Source organism: Squalius cephalus, assembly GCF_949319135.1.
Source record: "Squalius cephalus genome assembly, chromosome: 19".
Classification (NCBI taxonomy): Eukaryota; Metazoa; Chordata; class Actinopteri; order Cypriniformes; family Leuciscidae; genus Squalius; species Squalius cephalus.
This window is the reverse complement of record NC_137140.1, coordinates 24,021,641-24,042,159: the sequence shown is the minus strand read 5'-3', so window position 1 is coordinate 24,042,159 and position 20,519 is coordinate 24,021,641. Positions and strand designations below refer to the sequence as shown.

The following is a 20,519-nucleotide window of genomic DNA, read 5'->3' as shown; positions in this document are numbered from 1 at the left end:
ATATTTTATAATGATCTCTCTTCAACAACATAAAACATGATGATATATGCATTAAATCTAGCTGTGAATATGAAGTCCTTCATTTGCTCAGTCTTTGTAGATTTGCTGAGGCGACTCAAATGTTGCATTAAAGTCTGTACGCAGCTGAATGTTACCCTACTTATCTCTGTTACCTAACAGGAGTAATTAGGGGCTGTTGTAAGTGCTTTTTCATGTGCCTCATTCTGTTGTAATCAAAGACCGCAGAGGCCCACAGACATGGACTGCTTGCAACACATAAGGAGAACTAATAGTGTATTGTCATGCAAACTACTCCTGCACATGAGAAATGAATCTCTCTCATGCTTCTAGGAGGAAATGCACAAATAATTTATGATTGCATTGAGCAATACGAGTAATATGAGACAATGAAATGTAATATTAAGTGTTTTTTCTGGCTTTGGACTTTGGAGAGACAATACAAGAAATAAAGAAGGGTGAAAAAATGTGATACATTTTGATATTGCACTCTTTCGCTGTCATATATTATATCATATTTATATGTTTATCTGTGTACACTTGTGATTGATAAGATTTTTAAAAAATATTTTAACTTAAGCTGAATTTTCTGCAGCCATTACTTCTGTCTTCAGTCTCACATGATCCTTCAAATCATTTTAATATGCTGATCTATGTTAAAAACAGTTGGTCTGCTAAATAATTTTGTGAAAACCATTATACATTTTTTCAAGATTCTTTGATGAACAGAAAGCTCAAAAGAACAGAATTCATGTGAAATAAGAATCTTTTGTAGTGTAACTTTTGTTATATTTATTACTGGCTTCAAACTATTGAAAAGTAGTGTATGTGATGTGTACAAATGGTTCATCATCCAAAGTGTCATCCACAAAAATAGACAACTTAATATTTTTATATTAATTTGTAATTTTGTGGGTTGCATACTCGCAGGTAGGAATCGTCATCTTAATTAATCAAAGACAAAAAATTGCACATTTTAATTTTAGACATTTATTTTGACATCATAAAACAAAAGAACATTTTTCCAATGTAAGAAAAATAACTGTGATTTAATCAAGTGCACTTCAACAAAGTGTCTGTAGACACATCTGTACACCTTGCTTTGTGAAGTGAAGACATGAATCAAAAAAATATATATAATCCATCTTCAGGATAAGGCTTTAAGGTGGGATGTTTAGACAGCCTGTGTCATGTGAATGCATTCAATTGACCTCCATTTCAAGCATCCTGTAAATCCTTTCCCGATTGAGTCAGATTAAAAACAAAACCAGAATTCTGTCATTTAGCCACTTCAAGCTAACTCAAAATGTTAAACATAATTTGAGAGTGTGAACATTTGTGCCAAACTCTTCTGCCAAATTTGCAGCTGCTGAGGTTTCCATGTCCTTTACAACAAACAAGTGGTCAATCATTTACAATATCACATTACAGCAACAACACAAAGCATACAGGAGTAAAAGACGGCACATAGACGATATAGAGTTACGTTTAGTCAGCGGCGTGCACACATGAATGCAACTATGTGCTTGTACGCGTGGACAAAACAAATTTCGACGGAAAAACACAGACAATACTTCGCACCGATGCCTAAAAATGCACGTGCATCCAAAATGCATCACTTATGCATGTCGACGTGTTAATCTACTTAGACAGTTTGTGTTCAGTCTTAGGTAGTGTTCCTTCAGTGTTATAGAAATAAAATGTAAAAAATATATTAAATAAAAAACAATCACATACTTAGAATGGGACATAAATACAAAATGACCAAGCAGCATTGCGATTCATTGTTATATACTATTGACATCATCAAGCCATATAGTGGTAAAACCATTTTCATTTAATCTTCCCTGTATAATTACACTGTTACAATTTCTATACACTGTGTAACATACAATCGGATACATATGAATAAAAGGCAATACATAGCAGGACAGTTTGTGCAAACCACACGGGTTATCAACAGCAGATGGCAGTGTTTCTCTTTCCACAGATCCATTTCAGAAAAGGGAGTGTTCTTCATCTGAAGCATTGAAGCCAACAGCGCCAGCAAACATATTTACGTTGAAATTTCCAAATATGCTTATTCAAAATGCGTCATTGTTGCTCTTTGAGGTTAAAAGTTGCTGCTAAAAACTCAGGCAGATTTTGTTTGCCATTGGCACAGACCATCCTCATTGGTTCACGTTTTTTATGACGGCACACAGGGTTTCCATAGCTACAGTTGGTTAGGTTGTATAAAGCCTAGGTCTCCAGATTATAATAAAGGAATGTTTATAGTTTGAATGCTTTCATACATATAGGTATTTGTCCATTTTAAATATTCTTAGACAAAAACCCAAGGATAAAATGACTATGGGTTAGATAAGTAGCTACAATAGTATGAATGCTGAGGTAGCCTGCTACAATGTTAGCTGTGAAAACAGACTTTGATCCTCTAATACAACAAAAATGTTTTTTTTTGTTTTTTTTAAGAAAATAATATAGCAAAACGCACCATTCTCCATCACAGTGTAAAGAAAAACAGGATAATATAGAAGCTTTTAGCAAACAATAATGTGTATGAAGCAAAAATTGTGTCTTATGGGTAAATGTGCAATGGCATTCATGGTGTTTTAAAGTAATGTGAATGTTGACAACAATATATTAGATATTTCTATTGTTAATAGATACTGGTCATACACAAATATTATGGACAGGTCATATACATTCATATATGTCAACATCTAAATATGTATATACAAGTATAGGCTATATATCTGGAATATAGAAATATAAAAAAGAGGCATAAGTAGTGCTTTGTGTTATAATCTAGCCTACGATTTGTACTATTATTTCCCCTCAGTAATAAATATGCAGAGGCCCAGGGGCTATTAATACTGTTTTAGATTGATCAAGTTTGACAAACGAAATTAGATTAATTCAAAACGCTACATGTTCGAAACTGGCGCATGCACTTATTCCAAATGAAGTGATGGTGGTTCACTTCAAAGGGGTCATATCATGAGAAATCTCATTTTGGGGGTTAACTTTAAGGAATCTAAACTTCCTCCCCAGTCCAAAAACACCCTTTCCTAAAGCCAAGCTACAAAAATGTCTCATTCTGAAATGTTTAACATTTAAGATGCCAATACTTTAACATTTACACATCAACATGGCTCAACCAGTCCCAGAAAAGCTACATGGACAAAGTATGATAGATCCTGTTATTTCTAAACAATAGAATAATCATAATAATGATAAGAGAAATGTTCTATGTTGTTGTTGTCTGCCTGTATTTCAATGTGGACCATTGAGTGAACCTGCTGCAAAGATGCTGTTATTGAAGGACAACCATCGGTAACTCATCAATCTAACTAGTTTCATATGCAAAGAGGATACTTACATAGAAGTCTTAAAGGCACAGCAGCAAAAACGGCCTGTTTAATTGGATTAACGTTATAAGTGTACCTCTGGGAAAATGATTAAATGATAGAAATATGTATGATATGACCCCTTTAAAACCTGAAACAAGCCAGGAATGCAGCAAACCGAGTCAATTCCAGTGCTAAAGCGATGCTGTTTAAAAGACAAAGCTGGGCCCGAAGTAAACCCATCTAATTCAACAGCTACCTTTAAATATCTACGCTCCACATGCTTTGCACTCCTTCCTCTGATCTTTGAACTAGCAGTATAAAGGCGCACAAAGCCTCTGGGGTAACAAACCTTGTGTAAGGGCACATCATTAGGCAGTTGGCATGGCAGAGGCTCTCCACCTATCGGACGTGTCTCTCTGGTCAAGGCTGACTGTGATCTTGTGGTGGACAAAATGTGGCATGAGACTTGGCAGTGAGAGACAGTGATTCCAGAGTAAAGAGATCTAATGGGGCTGATTCATTATCACTGCTGCATAGAACCGGGTTGAACCTGTTTGTAGCGTCTGTTGAAGCCGAGCTACAACATACGGTTGGCTTGTTGATTGTATGCTACCATTTGTGGAATGTTAATTTATCTCATGTTAAAAGAGTGAATGGGTTGTGTGCTGGTACACAACAGTTTTGTCCTCCTGTTTAGTCCTGATTTAAAATGCTGGAAAGCCATCAAAAATCTGGCCATAGTTCTGTAAATGAGTTAAAAGGTGTATTTCCGTGCTTTTTTTATACCTAAATATCATATTCCTCCACATACAAATAGGAATGGGTTAAACAATCGCAGTATTTCTGGCAAATAGGAGCCCATAGGATGATTGTGCTCTACTTTACAGATGATGTTTGGGCTAATCTGCTCCAAAAGTTGAATTTGTGAGATATACAAATAGTTGGCAATTGGAATGCTTTAGGTGTACCTGGTGAAACACAGACACTGATTATCATGGGAAATAAGCAAAAGCAAAACAGTTGTGATGACATATAAAATGCTACCCTTGCTCCTTCTACAGCCTTAATTATTCAGTAAATTTCCCTTTACCAGCCAGCTGGAAGCAGGAGTAATTATTCAGGATACTGACAACACCTCAGGTGACCGTGTATGTGAGAGTGTGTGTGTGTGTATGTGTGTGTGTTTGAATACACTTTGTATACCTCCATGCATATGCTCTGGATGTATGAATACATTCTGTTAATATACTTGGAAAGGAAATTTTGTGCACACTAGTTTGACTGTGTGTGCCTGCATTTGTGAGTATATGTGGGGGTAGAGCACATTCTATCATTTGGTCTTCAACTTGCCCTCCTTCGCCAGCTTTTCGTTGAGTTGGCATAGCTGGCACAGGAATCCATCATTCGGGCCGATCTCTCTCTTGTGTCTTACTGTAGCTGTGGCAACTCGTACATCCATATTGTGACGGAGCATGAGGTAAGCGATGACGATGGTGGGCGAACGGCTGTAGCCCTCCCGGCAGTGAACATACACCTTTCCTAGAAGAGAAATCATTTAAAAAACGATTTAAAAAGGCAGTGTTTGGAGCGCTACCCAAGATCTCATCCTTTGAGGATACAAATGTGGCCTCTGCCGCAACATCCGTTTTATATACTACATTGCGAACCTTCTCAAGTCAAGTCAACCATCAGACCAATTCCCATCCAAACATGCAAACACACACGTACACATCCATTATTGACCTGCCCACTCTCCTGGAGGAATTCACCTTGCCAGCCCTAGCTGTGCTTATTTGGCAGATACAGCAGAGGATCTGAAACCTGATGCCTCCTCCACCAGCAGCCCCACTTACTTATGTTCTCCCGTGAGTCTTTGTGCTGTTTATGTGTCAAGGAGATAGTCTTCATTGATTTCTAAATCTCTGCTCCCTGTAGATCAATGTAGAGCTACATATTTTCAAAATCGACTAGCCAGTTGGTAAATTTAAACTAAACATTAAGGATGTCCTGTTTACAGTATGTGCATGTTCACATAGGACACTTTCTTGGGCTGGTTGCACCAGCTGGTACAAATCTTCTTGCTCGGATGGACAGTATAAACAACATTTAATACTGACAGTATAAAATAATATTTAATGTCTTTAAGTCCATTCACAGCCAGCGATATTTCTCTAAATAAGTTGTGAAGTGTTTTATTTTATTTATTTTTTATGTGTTCTTATTAACTGCTTTAAAATACATGCTGTTAACCAAACCACTGTCAAATCATTTAAATTAAGTGTAAGAATGAAAACAATATTATCTAACATAACCACAGTGAATAAGTATAAGGCAAATCAAGTTGTATGCGCATGCCTTAAAAGCATAAATCTGTATTCAGATTTCAGAATGAGCACTTTGACATTTGCAGAATATGTAGCTCACTCACAGTTGTAATAATCAGGGAAAATTCACTACATTTAATAAATAATTATTAATATGCTAAGGGAATTTGCACTGTAAAAATGTAAAGGTAGACTTACAGATATAAAAACACTTGTTTGGTAATGTTTACTCGTTGAAATCAGATGTCATGAGAAATTCAGTTCTTTATTATTAGTAGTATATTTAAGATTGTAACCATGGCCTTTATATTTTTGATAGTAATGTGTATAATTATATTGCGTTACTCCCTTTAAGAAGTAACTAATTACTTTTTATGGAAAGTAATATGTTATGATACTTTTGCATTGGTTTTTCTCACCTGGGCTAGGCATGCTTGTTTGTTTTTTAATATTTTATTTTATTTTATGTTTTATTTGTATAGGGACAGATACAATAAACATAGATAAAAGTGTGACAGCAGCCATCCAATGCGTGTATCATAGTGCTTGTACAGTAGCTAAAGCTAATTCTATCTAAAAGTTCTATTTTTGGCAAATGTAAAGGCACCATAAGTGAAATGAATTGGCCTCAGTCAGAAGGAAATACAAATTCATGCCTAAACAGTAGAGGGCGCAGCTCAAACCTTTCAGCTGTAGATTACCATTCTGGATTGCAGAAGAATAGGACACAGGAGAAGAAAGTACAACACTCTTAGGCCCTTTCCCAAATGGCACATTTCATATGCACTTTTGGTCTTGTGGACTTACAATGGCTGCCGCGTGTGCGTGTCCGTCAAGTCCGTGAGACCGCAGGGTGTCCCATTTGTCATTTTAGGTTTCAGAAGGGTGCTCGCGAGCGCCCCCCTTTGTGGTCGATATGCGCCCTCGATGCATGTTTTTGTCAAGCCTGAACTGTAGCGAGCTCCGCAGCAGACTTCTTCCTGACAGTCAAAGCGGCGTTACGTCACGAAAGTGCATCGGACTCGTAGTAAGACCGCAAGTGTTTAGGGTGCCATTTGGGAAAGAACCTTACTTCAGCAATACATTTTTTTTTTTTTTATTAAAAAAGTGATGTTTATCCAAAGTCATTTGTGCATAATATTGCCATATATGATTGAATTGGATCGTCAAAGGACAGCAGCAAAGACATTGGTTAATAAAGTTAGATTAAATACATAAAGTATATTTGTGTTAATAAGCATTTAATTATTGCAGGTTTGCATAATATTCTGAGTTTGCATTTCACTGTTTTTATTTATCTTAAAGAATACTGAATCTGTTTTTGTGCAAGTGAGATGAGTAAAGGCATGCTCACATTTAGTCTAGAATTACAATAGCCATCATATTTGCACAGAGCACACAACGCCTCTGCACCCTCACTCACGATTTCTCTCAACATGGGACGAGGAGAGCTGTCAATCAATAAATGGAAAACAAAGTGACTTGCGTAACTTATTTGAAAAAGTAACTCAGATATTTCGTTCTAAATTTAAAAGTAATGCATTACTTTACTAGTTACTTGAAAAAAGTAACTGATTACGTAACTCACGTCACGTTACCCCCAATACTAACCATAGCAACGTGAATTGCTTCTCAACAATTGAACTAAAACATTTAACTATTTTAATTTGACACGCTATTCTACTGTCATTCACTTTTTTTTTTTTTTTTTTTTTTTTTTTTTTAAGTACTCGCGTAGTGGAATCCTGCTAAATAAAATCCTCCGCGGTGCACCTTTAAAGCATCTACACTTAAAACAAGAATGGATCTAAGACTAGTCGACAAATCGGCCATCGTGACCCAACCCAATGCAGAGCATATTTTTAAAACAGATTCAGTGTGACTCAGAGGCAGCGGGAGCACTCAGACCTTTATCCCTCCCACAGCTCATTGTGATTCAGCCTGCAAATTCACCAGATGACATCAAGCCCACTGTAAGTATGGCTGTCGCAAATGTCACAGCTGAGCTCAGCCGGGCTGCGAAATGGCAGCATATATTCTAGAGGTTTTGTTTCAGCTTAAGCTCTCAGTGAAAAGATTAGTGTCCTCCCTCGACCCAGGCTTGGCGTCTGATTTACCGCTTACTGGGCTCCTGCTGCCAAGATGACTTGCAATTAAGATGCTTTATAATTGCTCCTCTGTGTTAGAGATGGCATAAAATCCATGCCATAAAAGATGGGTTTAAATGCACCAATTAAAACGACTGGTGTGAGATATCTAGGGATAAAATTTGTGTATAGGGACTACCAGATCCACTTTGGGATACATTATCCATGGATACATATAACATTTCAATAAACTGAAATACTGTATTCTTTCCTTTCATTTTTTACATCCTGACAAAGCATTAAAAAAAGACAGTGATACATACAAGAATGCTGGCATAAGGGAAAAGCGTTGGTGTAAAAATAAGTAACTTGCCTTGTTAGAGAAAGGTCAAGTTATAAATGCCACAGCATAGTCATGCATGAAATTTTACTCCGCAAAGACATCGCTGGCTTAGTACTTCATGAATTATCAAGAATCTGTGTTATTTTAAAGGGATAGTTCACCCAAAAATGAAAATTCTGTCATTAATTACTCACCCTCATGTCGTTCCGAACTAGGGCTGCACGATATTGAAGAAAAATGCGATATCTCATTAAATAATGATGTTCGATATGCGATACGATAATGCTTACAGTGTGTAAAATAAACAAATTATCTTTAAAATATATTTAAAATTATATGATCTACATATTTGTTTCACATTCTTTTTGTGACAAGAAAAAATACCTACAACTTCTGAAAGTGAACAGCAGTGTTTTACTGTAGCATAAGAAGTGTTATTTTAACATCAGTGTAAACCACAGGGTTTAGGGTTTCAGGTAGGCCTACATTAGGTTTAATTAACTAAAGAAACTGAACAATCAAATGTAAAAATAAAACACTGCTTAGTTTTCACTGTATGAATTAATATATACTGATTATTATTAAAGCTACAAAAGTTATTCAGCCAACCCAAGTTGTTCATGACCCCAGTAATTGCAAGCCGTTGCGATATGCATATCGTGATATACACTCACCTAAAGGATTATTAGGAACACCTGTTCAATTTCTCATTAATGCAATTATCTAATCAACCAATCACATGGCAGTTGCCTGAATGCATTTAGGGGTGTGGTCCTGGTCAAGACAATCTCCTGAACTCCAAACTGAATGTCAGAATGGGAAAGAATTTAAGCAATTTTGAGCGTGGCATGGTTGTTGGTGCCAGACGGGCCGGTCTGAGTATTTCACAATCTGCTCAGTTACTGGGATTTTCATGCACAACCATTTCTAGGGTTTACTAAGAATGGTGTGAAAAGGGAAAAACATCCAGTATGCGGCAGTCCTGTGGGCGAAAATGCCTTGTTGAAGCTAGAGGTCAGAGGAGAATGGGCCGACTGATTCAAGCTGATAGAAGAGCAACTTTGACTGAAATAACCACTCGTTACAACCGAGGTATGCAGCAAAGCATTTGTGAAGCCACAACACGCACAACCTTGAGGGGGATGGGCTACAACAGCAGAAGACCCCACCGGGTACCACTCATCTCCACTACAAATAGGAAAAAGAGGCTACAATTTGCACGAGCTCACCAAAATTGGACAGTTGAAGACTGGAAAAATGTTGCCTGGTCTGATGTGTCTCGATTTCTGTTGAGACATTCAGATGGAAGAGTCAGAATTTGGCGTAAACAGAATGAGAACATGGATCCATCATGCCTTGTTGCCACTGTGCAGGCTGGTGGTGGTGGTGTAATGGTGTGGGGGATGTTTTCTTGGCACACTTTAGGCCCCTTAGTGCCAATTGGGCATCGTTTAAATGCCACGGCCTACCTGAGCATTGTTTCTGACCATGTCCATCCCTTTATGACCACCATGTACCCATCCTCTGATGGCTACTTCCAGCAGGATAATGCACCATGTCGCAAAGCTCGAATCATTTCAAATTGGTTTCTTGAACATGACAATGAGTTCACTGTACTAAAATGGCCCCCGCAGTCACCAGATCTCAACCCAATAGAGCATCTTTGGGATGTGGTGGAACGGGAGCTTCGTGCCCTGGATGTGCATCCCACAAATCTCCATCAACTGCAAGATACTATCCTATCAATATGGGCCAACATTTCTAAAGAATGCTTTCAGCACCTTGTTGAATCAATGCCACGTAGAATTAAGGCAGTTCTGAAGGCGAAAGGGGGTCAAACACAGTATTAGTATGGTGTTCCTCATAATCCTTTAGGTGAGTGTATACATTTGCGATATTTCGATAATTTCTATATATTGTGCAGCCCTATTCCGAACCCGTAAGACTTTCATTCATCCTTAGAACACAAATGAAGATCTTTTTAATGAAATCTGAGAGATTTCTGTCCCTCCATAGACATCTACACAACTACCACTTTGACGCTTTAAAAAGTTCATAAAGAAATCATAAAACTAATAGAATGAATTGAGCGGTTCAGTCCAAATTTTATGAAGAGACACAATCGCTTTATACAATAAACATTGAATTTAGGCTTTTATTCACATATAAACATTCATCAACTCACATATCAATTGTGGGAAACGGAAGCTCAAGTATGTTCTCTTGACCAGCGAGAACCAATGAGGTTCATTCTTATTCGCAGAGGTTTGTTCTTGCGCGTCAAGTCGGTTTGGTTGATGTGCTGTTTATGTTCGCTGGTCAATGTTTATATGTTAATAAAAGCCTAAATTAAATATGTTAATTATATAAAGCGATCGAGTCACTTCAGAAAATTTTGACTTAACCGCTCAATTCATATGGATTAGTTTTACGATCTCTGTATGAACTTTTTGAAGCATCATAGTGGTTGCGTACCTGCCAATGGAGGGGCAGAAAGCTCTCAGATTTCATTAAAAAGATCTCCATTTGTGTTCCGAAGATGAATGGAAGTTTCGCGGGTTTGGAACAACATGAGGGTGAGCAATTAATGACAGAATTTTCATTTTTGGTTGAACTAACCCTTTAAATGGACGGAGCAAGATTTATGTAATATCTTGGGATAGTCTTATTGGTGAATGGGAAATGCTTTCTTTATAATGAATTTATATAGGTCTAAAGAAGACAAAAAAAAAGAGAAGAGGGACGAGCAACCAACCTTTTCCATGTGCCATAGCCTTATCAATGAAGTCTGCCGCTTCCTCAAAGAAGGCACTGATGTTGAACTGCTCAGTGTCATTTGCCTGTATGCCGTGGTACGTGATCCCAGTTCCTGTGTAGAACTCTGCATTGGTGTTCACGTGCATAAAAGAGTTTCCCTCTGCGACATTCAGTATGTGTGTCACACCCGCCCGCTGCAGACGCATCACATTCTGGGCCACAAACCTGGGGAGCAGAAGCAAAGCACGTGTGAGACTCACCTGGAACACACAAACCAATTTAGTAATGGTTTGTGGTAGTGTTGTAGTTGAGACCAGCTCTTTTGAGTCAAGACCAAGACCAAAAGTGAGTTGAGACCGAGTCAATGAAACCAAGAACATGAAATATGACCACATTGTTAATTTTCAATTAAGCCCTGTTCACACTGTCAGCAACCTACAGCAACAAACAGATGTGGCCGTGTTCAGTAACACAACAACGTTCATGAAGTTTATAAAGAGTAAGAACACGAAACAACAATCTTAAAGGTGCTCTAAGCGATGTCACACGTTTTTTTAGGCCAAAACATTTTTTGTCACATACAGCAAACATCTCCTCACTATCCAGTGCCCTGAACACACTGTAAAAAAACGCAGTCTCTATAGAGAGCCCAGGCTCCACAAACGGCGAGAAATACAAACTGGCCCAGCCTGGACCACGAAACATAACAAACAGTGTTCCAGCCAATAAACGACAAGAATGATTTGGGGATGGGGGTTGAGGGGTTAGTGCGCGTGAAGGGGTGTGTAGGGAGTGGGGAGAAGCATGAAGAGAGAAGTTAGCTAGAGGAGAGATATCCTGGACAACGACTAACGTTAGAATTATATTCTCTTGAATTTTGATATGGCCGACCCACGACCAAAGAGACGACGTTCCAATGAACAAATAGCAAAGAAGAGGGAAAAGGAGAAGGAACGTGCAAAGTCCCAAATTTACATCGGAAAAGCCTCCGACTCGTTCATGACTGTTTCAGGAAGCACGGAAGGGAGGGGGAGGGGACGGGATGAGGAGGAGGGAGGGTCGAGCTAGCCTCCGTTTTGTTTGACAATACTTCAAGAAGTGACGTCACCCAACATCGCTTAGCCTTAGAGCACCTTTTAACGGTAGTGATGTTCATAAACATTACTAGGTCAACCAGAACTAGGAGAGCCAACTAATGACCAACAAGTCCAGCGACAGAGTGGCGAACGAGGCTCGAAAGTTGGCCATCACAGCAACATTAGTGACAGCAACCTTTGGTGATATGACAAATTGTTCATTTTTTTTTCAAATGATGCAAATGAGCCGTGCTCACAATTCAACATCTACCATTAGGAGAGAAGACACTATTCATACAATTTGTCTCTGCCCAGTGACAAGTTATAAAAATTCTTGGAAAACCATGTCATAGAAATTGTTGCCATTCATTTCTGGCAGCAAGAAAACTTTGTCTTTAACAAAAATAAAATAAAATAAAGACCCGTTCCTGTTTATTATAAGATACATGCTCAATTTATGTCGTCTGCCTCCTTAAATGCTCAAGCTCTTTAAAGCAGGATGGATTCTGATTCATTTATCAGCTAATAAAAATCGTTTTGAATGTGATTCCAATTGTTGTGGTGTAAACTCTGCTATTATTTTAAATTGATAAAGATTTTTAAAACCATATCATTATAGTTATAGTCCTTTGTGTGAACATGCCTTAACATCTTATCTTTACCAGCACTACCTCAATTGTAAGATCGCTGCCAGTCTAAACAGAGCATTATTCACAAACATATTTCTAAAGGTAGGCCTAGATTAAAATTTAACGACATTTCTCGTGTTCTTTTCTTTCACTGCTGAATCATTAATTATTGATAAACTGTTACGTAACCCCTTATGTTACGTACATGTTTACGCATTAGCGATAAACAATGGCAATCTGCACGTTCTCAGTTTGTAGTTCCAACAAACCCAAAACCCTGCCAACCCCACCCCAAAGCCTCAACTACGGAACGGCCTGCTGTGTCTAGTTTGAGATTGATTGGAGTGAATTGTGGAGCCGCTTTTAGTTGGCAGAGATGTCGGCCGATGTCAGAGGGGCCCTGGAGACAGCAGTGTTCTAAACCAGAACAGACACACCAAGGAGATCTTGGCTGCCGCCCAGAGGCATACAAAGAGCCATAGGCGTCCAGCGTAGTGCCCAAAAATAGGACTTTAAGTCTACAGAGAGAGAAAACGAGAGATGAGAAGAGAGCGGAGCAGAATGCTCTGCAATGTAGTTGCATTGTCTATTTTGCTTTAGCACCTGGAACTCTTTCATCTTTGTCTGCTAAAAATCCAGCCTCTTTATGTCTCTCTCGTCCACTCCTCAGCGCCATCCCTCCTCACAATGCAGAAGATGAATGACTGCACATATGGGTAATGGAGAATATATATATAGTGTATATTACCTAATACAATTAAAATACTTACCTAAAATTATATATGCCACTGTATTTACATAGTATAATTGTTTTTTTTGTTTTTTAAACCTAAATAAAGATAAAATTTGCAGCCCTTTTGGTTTATAAGTGGAGGATGTAGCGGCCCATCAGTCTCTGTTTCTGCCAGCAGCGGAGGCTCTTCAGTGGTGATGAAGTGATGGACTCTGATGCGCTGCCCAACGCCCATAATTCAAACTCTCCCCTAACCAGTGAGTCTGTCTATATGGAGCCTTTGCAGATTGTGGTCATATTTCTCCCTGTGTTTGTATATGTGTGTGTGTGTGTGTGTGTGTGTGTGTGTGTGTGTGTGTGTGTGTGTGTGTGTGTGTGTGTGTGTGTGTGTGTGTGTGTGTGCGTGTGTGCGTGTGTGCGCGTGTGCGTGTGCATGCATGTGCATGAGAGAGAAAGAGAGAAAAACAGAGAGAGAAAGTGTTTGCTTTGCATCTTGTTCACCTGTCCTGCACTCTGTTCACTGCAGTCCCTTCACATGCATTATTAATGTAAGTCTTACAAAGAGTGGTGTGCAATGAAAAAAGTGGCCCATTGCCCCATACTGCACCTTTACATATGGTAAAAGGTTCAAATCGCTCTGAAGGTTACTTTTAACATGAACTGATAAAAAAATGTTAGTAGTGACAATGATGCACAAATGCTGAAAACATTATCAATAACCAGCACAAGCAAACTTTTAGGATTTATAGGCTATATAGCCTAATCATAATGACTTTATATTACAAAAGGCAGTATAATTTAGGTCATATCCTACAGTCATAACACTAACTGAATAATAACCCCAAAGATTTGGCACGCTCTTATATCTGCACTCAGTTTCACTCTTATAGCTGCACTCAATCTGAACAAACAACAACAGTGCAGTACATGCTGTACGCAATGTGGACATTCAATCTTATCTAGATGGGTAATTATAGATGGGATCATCAAATTTCAAACATTATCATTTTGTAATAATAGCCCTAATATACAATATTGTAAATCACTGTGCAATTCAATACGAGTGCAAAATGTACTTTTTGTGCATACGGTGCATATTGTGTTTAAAAAAAAAAAAAAAAAAAAAAAAAACAGCAGGATTTGTTGTGCATGGTGTACTTGTCTATAAAGTGAATTATTTTAATTGCATCATGTGTTTTGTTTATATTGTAGACTATATCTATGTATGTGTATGTATGTATCTATCTATCTGTCATATGCACATATTAGAATTGAATATAAATAAATCTGGAAGCTACAGACAGGGCGGATACAGACATTAGCAGCTCAGTGAGAATGTTTTGTCAATATCTACAAATGACCATAATGTAAATTCCTGTTGCTCGTAGGAGCACAGACTAAGCCAGGCACATCAGACTGTTGTTTTATGCTCAAATTGATTTGTTGTTACAAAGAGATAATGTGCTTGTTCTATAGTTATCCAAATAATGATGTTTATGTGAGCTGATTTATTAAACAAAGAAATCACTCATAAAACATAAGAGTCTATGTCCAAGATGTGTGTTGTTTACAGTCTTGCAATGGCAATTAATGCATAAAACAATACTCCAACCATTCAAAATATCAGTTGCCATTACTAGCTCAGTTGCATTATAGAAATGAACATTATACTCAATAAAACCTTTTTATTATTATTATTATTATTATTATTATTATTATTAGAAATCTGCTCAGAATATTTGAAAACCTAAGAGCATTCTGGAGCCAATACAAGGGGAGATAATACACCTCTGTTAATCTGCCAATTAGGCACAATCATTCGCAAATGCTAATAATCACAAAATGGTCAAATGCTGGACAATTTATGTACCTGGCTAGTGTATGGGTCTATTTCAAATTATATTACGTTAATTAGCAAACACCATTGCACACCTGCAGGTGATAGGTGAGTGGGGAAAAAAAGACCAAATAAGTAGGTTAAAAAAATCTACAAAAAACAAGGAACTCCCACACACTATCTGTACTTGCAAATGAGTATCAATTTTTTTTAGCAACGTTGGTCTCACGACCTTCATACAAATATTCAATATTCTTCATACAATAATCACATGACCAATCAATGTAAAGATCCATTTGTAACCAATTAAGCTCAATTACTGAATACATAACACGACATCATCATAAACAGGTACAAATAATTGCGAATAATATCAAAGTTAAACTTTTTTTTTTCGCATGTCATGTGATCACTTTTTTTTTTTTTTTTAAATTGTCAATTTTGATTTCATGGTAACTTTAACACCTGAAAATAAGTTAACTAACTCAATCTGACTACCTTTTGGGTTATCTTAAAACCACAAATAGTGGAGACAGTGGACGTGTCTCGGATTTTGAGTCCAAAATCCCAATTATACAAATTTTCATAAAAGTTTATTTTCTTTATGATTCAGTCATCTTTCAAGATCGATGCAGTTGAATCGGCAGGAAATTTAATCTGAGTCGAGAAAAAGAATGACTTAAACCCCTCGTTTTCTCTTTGTGTGACAGAGGAAATATGCACTTAATATGCGTTAGTAATAATTTAATACAAAGAAACACGTGACTGATGTAAGACTGAAGCGATTTTGTAACCAGTGATCTCAGAGATAGCAAGATGTTACCGATAGAGGACAGTCGTGGAGAAAAGCAGCTTCCCTTGCAGACTGACTCAAACTGACTAGCTATGTGAACGTTATCAAAAATCTCCTGGCTTCGTGATTGTTCTCATATAGGTGGAGAGGTGACACCCCACTCCATTCACTGGTTTGCTGTTTCGCACCTAGACAATGTAAAAGATTCGGCTAGTACTGAGAGGTTTTATTTATTGATCCAGCTACAGATCAATTGCCAGTGCCACCTCACGAATCAACACATTTGACCAAGAGCTGAAAGCAGATACCTGTCAGTGTTTTCCTGCTATCAGAAGCAGACGAGTCTGCATGAGATCGTTTGAACTTACGCATTGCCGATGTAAATCCTGGGAAAGACCTCGTTGAAATGTTGTGCTGGGAGGCTATAAAACCCGCTGCCGTTGGACAGCAGCTTGTTGAGTTGTTGTACAGTCGCCTCGGTGTCTGACACGGTGACTTCCAGTGGTACCTTCGCGGGGCTGAGATGCTTCTTCATGCTTCTGTCCTCCTCCAAAAGCAAAAAGAAAGAAAATAAAAATAAGAAATAAAGAAACAACAAGTGTCTAGTGATGAGGATGTGACAGCTTTCGAGAACCCAGCATTTTATTTCCCTCCCCTCTCGGTGTTATTTGCGAGCTTTCTGAACGCTTTCGCAGGCAGACAGACACACCCGGACTCGCCCACCGGCGGTCTGATGTGATGCTCCGGTGATGAGGTCGGTAACAGAACTGGCGGAAGATGGCGACAACGCCCCGATACACGAGTCAATGAGAGCGGCGTTAAAGGGGACTCTACTCGCTCGTCGAATCCTTCCACATTTCAGTCAGGTTAGACAGCATTTTGCACATGCATGTCGCCTGTCGTGCGTAAAACAATGTATTTAAAGCTCATTCTCTACACGTAATCCGTTTAGTGTCTCCCATTGATCTAGTAACACTGAGCATCGACCCCTCCCTTCACGTGAGGCTAGATTTGTGTGTTAATTGATGTTGTGACAGCCAGGCTTAGTAAAAGTAATTAAGATTATTTATTTATTTCTCTCTCTCTCCTTTATTAATCCAACAAGTGGATTTTAACCCACATATTTTAACTCTGAAACTTAATGTCTGCTTTATTAGGTCACTATTGACAGACCCTGAAGACAATTACACGAGCTCCAATAAGGATAATGTGTTTTTATCTGGACAAAATGTGTATTACAATAGAAAGAAAGTTAACTAAATATTGATGGAGTGACATAATTTGTGTATGAGCATAAAATGTGGGGATACAGGCCCACAGCCACTTGCATGATTTCAAACAAATACATATGGCTCATGTTTTTTATTTGAATCATAGCCACACTAAAACTGAGATCCAAAGTTCACATATTAAAGGGGACATATCATGCTAAATCCACTTTTTTAGCCCTTAAATGCATTTTGTTGTATATTTGGAGTGTTTATAAGTACAGAAAAGTTGAAATTATTCTCTTCAGGTGCTTCGTTGATATCTTTATATTCTGTTTTGGCCTTATTTTTCAACCTGTTCAGATTTTTCTGTTATCTATGACGTTTTGTGAACTATTACGTCACAGTATTTGCAGCGGAACTGCCAAATAAGGACATTGACTTCCAGCCCAACACTTCGAGCAATCCGCCATTTTTATTTCTCGCTGCAATTTTGTAGTCCAAGCTAAAAGATGCAGAAGTTACGAGAGGGTAAGTTCAAATGTTCGGTTGTTGGATGTAGTAACCCACACGCTTCATTACACCGTCTAATGTAGATGAACTGCCGCGCTTGTGACAGGGCCATAGATTGTGGACAGGGCGCATGTTTAACCGAAAGAACGAGCAGAGAGAGAGACCCGGTCGCGCGCACGCACTCTCTCTCTCTTCGGAGCCAGGCGAAAGTGTAAACAAGACACCGTCTCCAAACTAGACGCTGTCTTGCTCTCTCTCCCTCGCACATATTAATCAAAATAAATCGACACGGTGGTAAAAGGTCGGAAGACCAAAGTTTCATGTGTAAATACAGTAACACACCATTGCGATACATCCAAATGAAGACGTTCTTCTGCAGGTTCGTCGTCTTCATTTTCATCTCGCTCCGGCTCCGACTCTGGCTCGAACATGTAAGGCTGGCTGGACAAGTCTTCCGTTGTTGACATTTTGTTAATAACGTGTGAATAAAAAGTTTCTGTGCCGCTATAATCGTATCTCTGCTATCAAACTACAAAAATGGCCGAACGGGGTGGAGTTGAACCTCTGCAAACTGGAGAGGGAGCGGGGTATGAAGTGTCTCTCTCAATTGTATTTAAAGAGACCGCACCAAAACGAGTTGCTCTCAGACGCGCATCAGAAAAGGGGTAAAAAAGGGGCCTGTGGAGCTATAATAATGAGGAATTTAGACCCAAGCATTGCAGTTCCGCTTTATATAGACTACAAATGTATGATTTATATGTTAAAAGGAACGATTTAAAAGCATGATATGTCTCCTTTAAGTAATTTTATATTGCCTTACAGTAAATTTTCACTCAGGATATAAATGGATGTATTTAATAGCGCACTAATTCTCTAGTGATAGGCATTTCATTTGAAGAAATGTATAGGCCTAATTAATTTCCATAATTTTTCATCTTCCATCCTCGAGTGTCATTTTCCAGTTTTGCTGTTTCTTTTCATGAACCACTTCTGCCTTGTGCATGAGTATCATTAAAATAAATAATAATGCATTGTTTCATGAAAGCAAAAATTTTAAATTTGTAATTATCTATTAAACCACTAGAGGGAGTAATAGTACATTTATTGGATTTTAAACAAATCTGCACAGACAGCATTTAAAAAAAAAAAATCTCTGAAAAGCGAACTGGATTAAGGGTCAAGAGACACAATGACAGGGAAAGAAACTATATTTTCTCTAATACCTTTCTTCTATACCTTCTTAGTCTTGCATGTTTATTCTAACTTTAACTTCCTTCAGTCATGGTTTACTGGCTTAATTTTCATGTAGAAAAACAGCTTTTTTCGAGAAGACTGATATGACTGGAGCCCTTTACATTGTATTTTATGTTTCTCAAAAATATGTATTTTTTTTAAGTGTAAAATATTTTTATTTGGCCAAAACATTACTAAGTGCCCCTTTAACTGATTTTTTCCCCATTGAAAAACAAAAAACAAAAAAAAAACACCTGAATTTACTGAACAAAATACAGGTTTTAAGAGATTTTAATTTGAAGTAGGCCTACGTAAGTGAAATACATAAGTGAAGCGAGCAGTAGTGTCTTTATACAAGCTGTCTTATGGAAAAAACTCAGCTTGACACAGTCCAATATACGACATTGGCAGAACAGCTGATCAATGAGAGAAAAGTGTTTAGAGCTGGTCTTGTGTCCAATAACAGTTGACCTCTGCTGTGACCTTCTGTTCTACAGTTGCATAAATAAAATCAATCTGACTGGTTAGTCTGTGATTATATTTTGGAGCGGTAAGCTTAATGTTACTGCGAGGACACTTTTTTTATTGGAATGTCAAGTCTAAATGTCATTGTCTGCATACTCATTGACTTTGCCCTGTAAATTACATGATATTACAATATTTGACATAGAAAGCCAGCCATTGTCTGTTGCCATAGCAATAAAAAGAGGTGCCATGCAAGTCCATAGCAACGAGCCATATCAAAAAGATGTCTAAGATGCCAATTTATTTCACTTGTGTTTACATTTCCTACTGATAGAGTTCTTGTGTGGATTTCTCTTCGTAAAATTTAGCCAAGGGCATGATTTGAATATTTTGGAAGTAATCTAGGGTTGGAGGAAGGACTGCATCAGTTCAATTGTCTTTTTATTGACAACTTGGGACTCTGTATGTCCATCCAATTATTCCTGGAAAAAACTAAACCACCTGAGACCCTGACAACACAACATAATACATGCATGATTTTTTTTTTTTTTTACGTAATTATTTATATTGTTGTAATCACTTTTGATTATGTCGTGTAAAATAATCTTATTTTCTACAGAAAATGTTGTAAATTTGTAATCTTTTAAAATAAACATTTACAAAAACATTTATAAATATAAGTAGTATTTCTAGTAAATACTATATATATATATATATATATATATATATATATATATATATATATATATATATATATATATATATATATATATATATATAATGGATTTACATTCTAACTATATAATTTCCAGCTTGTTGGTCACTTCCAAATTCCTTTTATAAGTAAACAAAATATTTTTCTTCAGAAAATTTTGCATATTAGTCCTTTTTTACTACTTAACGTTTAAAAATTATAAATATTATTTCTAACAAAAATAAAAAATTAGTATATGTTTTATAGAGTTACGTTAAAGCTGTACAATTTCAAGCTTGTTGCAAATTTTAAATTTCCTTTTGTACATTTTGTCATTTAAAAACTTTTACAAATATAAATATTAAATGTATAAATACTATTTCTTGCAAATATAATTATTTATAGCAAATATAAAATACATTTTTATTTATTTTTTATATATATATACACACACAC

General features: G+C 37.3%; 1 protein-coding gene across 1 annotated transcript; it reads right to left on the bottom strand.

Moving 5' to 3' along the window:
- Positions 1-1,011: 1,011 nt before the first annotated feature.
- Positions 1,012-16,962, bottom strand: dusp3a (dual specificity phosphatase 3a). The gene is made up of 3 exons (XM_079851004.1): positions 16,319-16,962; positions 10,881-11,107; positions 1,012-4,910 (listed from the first exon to the last, which is right to left on the bottom strand). The coding sequence occupies exons 1-3, from the start codon at positions 16,483-16,485 to the stop codon at positions 4,702-4,704; spliced, it is 603 nt and encodes a 200-aa protein (XP_079707130.1). The 5' UTR covers positions 16,486-16,962; the 3' UTR covers positions 1,012-4,701.
- Positions 16,963-20,519: the final 3,557 nt, after the last annotated feature.